The sequence below is a fragment of the Protobothrops mucrosquamatus genome, unplaced genomic scaffold (genome assembly GCF_001527695.2).
Source record: "Protobothrops mucrosquamatus isolate PMUCROS unplaced genomic scaffold, P.Mucros_1.0 scaffold4132, whole genome shotgun sequence".
Taxonomy (NCBI): Eukaryota; Metazoa; Chordata; class Lepidosauria; order Squamata; family Viperidae; genus Protobothrops; species Protobothrops mucrosquamatus.
The window spans coordinates 93,138-99,269 of NW_015390060.1; the positions used below are offsets into that span (position 1 = coordinate 93,138).

The following is a 6,132-nucleotide window of genomic DNA, read 5'->3' on the forward strand; positions in this document are numbered from 1 at the left end:
AGGGACTCGTCGCTCCCACGTCACGCCGCTTTTGCGCGAGCTGCATTGGCTGCCGGTAGCCTTCCGGGTGCGCTTCAAGGTGTTGACTATTATCTTTAAAGCGCTCCATGGCATCGGACCTGGCTATCTTCGAGACCGCCTCCTGCCACAGATTACCCCCCACCGACCTGTACGCTCTCACAGAGTGGGTCTCCTCAGGATGCCGTCAGCCAGACAGTGCCGGCTGGCGACCCCAAGGGGGAGGGCCTTCTCTGTGGGAGCTCCCACCCTCTGGAATGAACTGCCCCCAGAGATCAGGGTGATCCCTGATCTCCCTTCCTTCCGCCGCGCCCTCAAGACGTGGTTGTTCCAGCTTGCGGGACTGGCCTAAGGGATTTTAAAGGGGTTTTAATTACTTTTAATCTGACGAATTTAAATATTTCTTTTTAATCAAATTTTAATTAGGTGTATAATATGTTAGTATTTTATCCAATTGTCAGCCGCCCTGAGTCCGCAAGGAGAAGGGCGGGATATAAATGTAATTAATAAATAAATAAATAAATAAAAATCAAGCCGGATATGGTGAAGTAGGCGAGGGCCATTTGCTGGCCACTTCCAGGCGATGGTGCATTTCTTCATTCCTCACAAACGGTGACGCCTCCCCAGCATGCACCCAGGGGGCGGGGCCGACGTGGCAGGGGTTGGTTCCTCGCTGTTTCCAGACGGCCTTGTGGCGCTAAGACTGAATGTGTTTCAGCATAGATGGCCACCACAAAATTTGTACATTGGCTCCCGGCCGGCCTGGGCCAGGGCCAAGGCAGCGGGGGCCGTTCCCTCACTGTTTCCAGGATGGCTTCACGGGCCACATGAAACCACTTCGCAGGTCGCCTCCGGCCTTGTGTTTGACATGTCTGCTCTAAAAGAAGGCAAATGACCAGCTGTCTGAAAGGAGTATAAATCCTTCCATTTCCCCACCATCCAGTCAGAGCGGAAGAAGAAGCGAAATGTCTTCAAAGAAAAAACAAGGAAGTCCAGTTGCCTCTTGAAAAAGCATAATGGCTCACCCAGAAAAATTCTTCGGTTATGACTAAATCAGGGAGGACAGTCAGAACTGAAGAAGCTTCTTGGATGAGAAGCGAAATGTCTTTGAGGACAAACAAAGGAAGTCCGGTTGTCTCCTGAAAAAAAGCACCTATGGGATGACCATGATCTGGATGACGGGGAACCTCCGTGGACGTATCTCCCTTCTTCCCAGGTCCCGTGCTGTAGAAGCATAAAAGACACCTACCCTCACCTTCTTTGCTTCCTGTTTCTGCAGGGGAAGGGAGAGACGCGTTGTGCTGGAGAGCTGCGTTGGCCACCGCGTTGGCTGTGACCGTGAAGGCTGTTTGAGGAACCAAACGGGGCATCAGAGGAACCAGCCGACGGCCTTCGATGGACCACTCGGAAGAGCTGTTCGGCCCGGACATGCTGAAGAGAAACCCACAAGTTTAGAAACAGCCCGTTCACTTCCCACTTGAATTACTTAAAAGCTTTCCCTAATCACAACTTGCCTGCGGACGTTGTGGGTGCTCCAACACTGGAGGTTTTTAAAAAGAGAATGGACAGCCATTTGTCTGAAATGGTCTAGGGCAGGAGTGTTCAAACGTGGCCCTTTTATGACTTGTGGACTTCAACTCCCAGAATTCCTCAGCCAGGCACGAATTGTGGGAGTTGAAGTCCACGAGTCTCTTCCAGCTCTATTCTGATTGATTGATTGATCATATCAAATCCATATATTGGAACTTTTGTTTGACGCTAAAACATACGAAGAACGGTTGCAGAAATTGGTTGTGTCTAATCTAATGGAAAGAAGGACCAAGGGTGACATGATAGCAGTCTTCCAGTATCTCAGGGGCTGCCCCAAAGAAGAGGGAATCAAACTATTCTCCAAACACCTGAAGGCAGGACAAGAAGCAACGGATGGAAACTAACCAAAGAGAGAAGCAACCTAGAACTAAGAAGAAATTTCCTGACAGTCAGAACAATTAACCAGTGGAACAACCTGCCACCAGAAGTTATGAATGCTCCAACACTGGAGGTTTTTAAGAAGAGACTGGACAGCCATTTGTCCAAAATGGTATAGGGTTTCCTGCCTGAGCAGGCGATTGGACTAGATAACCTCCAAGGTCCCTTCCAACTTTATTATTATTATTAAATTTAATAAAGGAAGAAATTATTAGCGTCAACCATGTACTGGGCACGGGGCCCTTAAAGGCAAAAGAGACACTTGGAAATGTTGCCCATGCGAGATTTGGTTCTAAAATGTTCGTAAGGCGCCCATCTTACTTATGTGCAATCGTTGTCAAGCGTTCATCGTTGACCGCCCTCCGAACTTCCGCCCGGTGTCTTTCCGTCGAAATGCTGTCGAAAGACATGGATCAGGTTTAACTTCAGCTTTGCAAAGCGGAACAGACACTGAACAGAAGCAAGACTGCATAGGTGGTCCTCACTTCACCATGGGAATCGGGACCGGCAACTGTCGCTAAGCAACAGGGCCCATAAAACATGATGTCGCAGCACCGTGACAACTTAACGACGGCAAGTGCGGCAGTTCCCATGGCTGTCATTAAGTGAGTCCCAGGTGGTTGCTTTGTTCCATGGTCACATGACTAATATTGGCAATCTCTTGTCGGTTTTTTTGGGGGGGAGTTAATGCCGGGATGCTGTGATGGCTGAAAACCACAAGAACCTGTTGTAGGAAGTTTTGAAGATTAGTTTTAATTTTTGGGGAGTTACCAATTAACAGTGAAGAGAGATGGGGTCGATTTGATTGACAGAGAACGGAATTTTCTATCTGGAATATTTGTTAAGACATGAGGGTTTCACGTAGTGATTGAGTTAAGTATAGGTGGGAAAATTTACAACCATTTGTTCGATAGGTGTTATGTTTATCCACATTCAGCCAGGCTGGATGTTTGTTGAGTGTTAATTGGGTATCTGTTATATACACTCCCCCCCTCCCTTTTTTTAAAATCCAGTGTTGTTCATTTTTTCCCCGCCTGGTTTGTAGTGCTTGTTATTTTTTGTTGATTCTTATTTGTATTTCACCTTTTGAGATGAATACCAAATTTCAATTTTTTTTAAAAAAAGGACCTGTTGAACGTCTCCCGTTGTAACTTCAAACGGTCAGTGAATAAGTAGAATCCTGCAGTTATTAAGGGAAGCTAGCTTCCCCCCCCCTTGACTTTATTTGGTTGCAAATGGGGATCACACAGCCCTCGGCTATCGCAACCCTTGTAAACACATGCTGGTTGCCAAACGCTCGAATTTCGATCACGTAACTCTAGAAATGCTGTGATGATTGTTAAGTGTAGTAAGCGACTTGTTCCAGTACTGTTGTAACTTCGGTCATTAAATGAATGGATGTAAGTCGAGGATGACCTGTAATCCTCTAAAGCAGGGGTCCCTCTTCAAACTTGGCACTTTTCTGACTTGTGGACCAACTCCCAGAATTCCTCAGCCTGAGGAATTCTGGGAATTGAAGTCCACAAGTCATAAAAGGGCCAAGTTTGAAGACAGACCCCTGCTCTAAAGGTAGAATTTTCTTCTGATGAGGGAAGAAAACCATCCACTTTCTGCATTTTTTCCCCTTTTTTTTGCATCTATCCCTGAATTGCCAACTTGGGCTCAGCCTTCCTTAGCAGAGAGAAAGCCACCCCATCCAGGCTAACCTGGGTTTTTACCTCAGCACTCTGGAAAGTTCTCCCAGAAGGTCCCGCTTCTCCTTCGTCAGATCTCCCTGGGCCCGCAAGGCACTGATCACTCCAGCGTAGGCTTCCAGTTCTACGCAGCGGAAAGAGGAGAAAAGACAGGTTGAGATTCAAAGGAAGTCGCAGGAGACAAGAAGGCAGGGGTCTTCAAACCTGGCTCTTTTGTGACTGGTGAACTACAACTCCCAGAATTCCTCAGCCAGCATGGGGGAACTATGGCCCCTTCATGACTCGTGGACTTCAACTCCCAGAATTCCTGAGCCAGCATGGGGGAACTATGGCCCCCTCATGACTGGTGGACTTCAACTCCCAGAATTCCTGAGCCAGCATGGGGGAACTATGGCCCCTTCATGACTCGTGGACTTCAACTCCCAGAATTCCTCAGCCAGCATGGGGAAACTATGGCCCCTTCAGAAACAACCTAGAACTAAGGAGAAACTTCCTGACAGTGAGAACAATTAACCAGTGGAACAGAAGCGGTGAATGCTCCAACACTGGAAGTTTTTAAGAAGAAACTGGACAGCCATTTGTCCAAAATTGTATAGGGTTTCCTGCCTGAGCAGGGGGTTGGACTAGAAGACCTCCAAGGTCCCTTCCAACTTTATTATTATTATTATTATTATTATTATTATTATTATTATTATTATTATTATTATTATTATTATTATTATTATTATTATTATTATTATTATTATTACGAAGTCTTAGTGCAAATCTCAGGTTACAACATCAAATCATTCTTCTCTTTTTCCCTTAACGTTGACCGTCTCATATTCAGATGAGTACATTTCTAATTAGATCAGCTCAATAAGAACGTCATTATTACATTTATCAATAAAGTTTTAGCTTACACGCATCTTAATTACATTCCAATCTTCACAAACAATCCATGTTCCTGTTATTGATTTTTTTTACTAAATTTGTTTTAATTTCTGATCAATATTCCAATTTAACCTTTAATATGTATCGTTTTCAGATTTTGGGGTAACCCGAATTTCCCTTATCTCACTTCACAACCAACTGTAACATCCAAAATACACCTTTTCTCTATTGGAACATAATCTGGTTCTATCTCCTGAGAGTTATCTATTGCCCACTGTACTGAATTTAATTTAATTTAATTTAATTTAATACATTGACTTATATGCCGCCCTTCTCCCCACGGGACTCAGGGCGCCTCACAGCATATTAAAACAACATAGCACATTTCCCCAATAAAAGCCAATTAAAACCAAATATTTGTAGCTGTGTCTCTTATTAAAAATCATTAAAAATTATCCCTATTTAAAATTCACCCTAGGTCAGTCCCGCTTGCTGAAAAAGCCATGTCTTGAGGGCGCGGCGGAAGGTTAGGAGATCCGGAATCGNTATAGGGTTTCCTGCCTGAGCAGGGGGTTGGACTAGATGACCTCCAAGGTCCCTTCCAACTTTATTATTATTATTATTATTATTATTATTATTATTATTATTATTATTATTATTATTATTATTACGAAGTCTTAGTGCAAATCTCAGGTTACAACATCAAATCATTCTTCCCTTTTTCCCTTAACGCTGACCGTCTCATATTCAGATGAGTACATTTCTAATTAGATCAGCTCAATAAGAACGTCATTATTACATTTATCAATAAAGTTTTAGCTTACACGCATCTTAATTACATTCCAATCTTCACAAACAATCCATGTCCTGTTATTGATTTTTTTTTTTACTCATTTTTTTTAATTTCTGATCAATATTCCAATTTAACCTTTAATATGTATCATTTGCAGATTTTGGGGTCACCCGAATTTCCCTTATCTCACTTCGCAACCAACTGTAATATCCAAAATACATCTTTTCTCTATTTGAATATAATCTGGTTCTATCTCCTGAGAGTTATCTATTGCCCACCGTACTGAATCATCTACCTACGCTCCATCTTGAGGGCTAGGAACTTGTCCTTCTCTGGAAAGGTTCCCCTATCCAGGCTGCACCTTACCCAATTTCCGGAGGACCCTCTTGCATTCATCCCGGCTGAGGTCCAGTAATGTTGGCCACACCACAGGCATCGTTGCCCGGTCAGTTGGCTCCTGTGGAGCTTAGCCACCTTGGGAAGATACACAAAGAGCGTTAGGGCTGAAAAGCCCTCCGTCGCAATCTTTTGACGACAATTCTTTTTTTTTTTTTAAACAAAATTTTATTAAGTTTATATAGATGAGGAAAAATAGGAACAATACAGGTATGGTAAAGGGAGGGGTGGAAGGAAAGGGGGAGGGGAAGGAAATAAGGAATTGGGGTAAAATAAGGATAGGTACAATCACATATTTCAACAAACAAGCTACCGTCCGGATCATAACGATGAGTAAATATCATATTCAACCCTTTTTTTAGCGAAGCTTAGACAGTAACATGTTAAAAA

The 6,132-nt window shown here is 43.7% G+C and overlaps 1 protein-coding gene across 1 annotated transcript in view; it reads right to left on the reverse strand.

Moving 5' to 3' along the window:
• EMSY (EMSY transcriptional repressor, BRCA2 interacting) overlaps positions 1–5,782 on the reverse strand; it is a 40,845-nt gene extending 35,063 nt beyond the window's left edge. The window contains exons 1-4 of the mRNA XM_029286576.1: positions 5,713–5,782; positions 3,705–3,804; positions 2,308–2,382; positions 1,268–1,449 (exon numbers count right to left, since the gene is read on the reverse strand). Coding sequence (XP_029142409.1) covers positions 1,268–1,449; positions 2,308–2,382; positions 3,705–3,804; positions 5,713–5,782 — 427 coding nt within the window. The remainder of the gene's footprint in view (positions 1–1,267; positions 1,450–2,307; positions 2,383–3,704; positions 3,805–5,712) is intronic.
• Between the last annotated feature and the right edge of the window lie 350 nt (positions 5,783–6,132).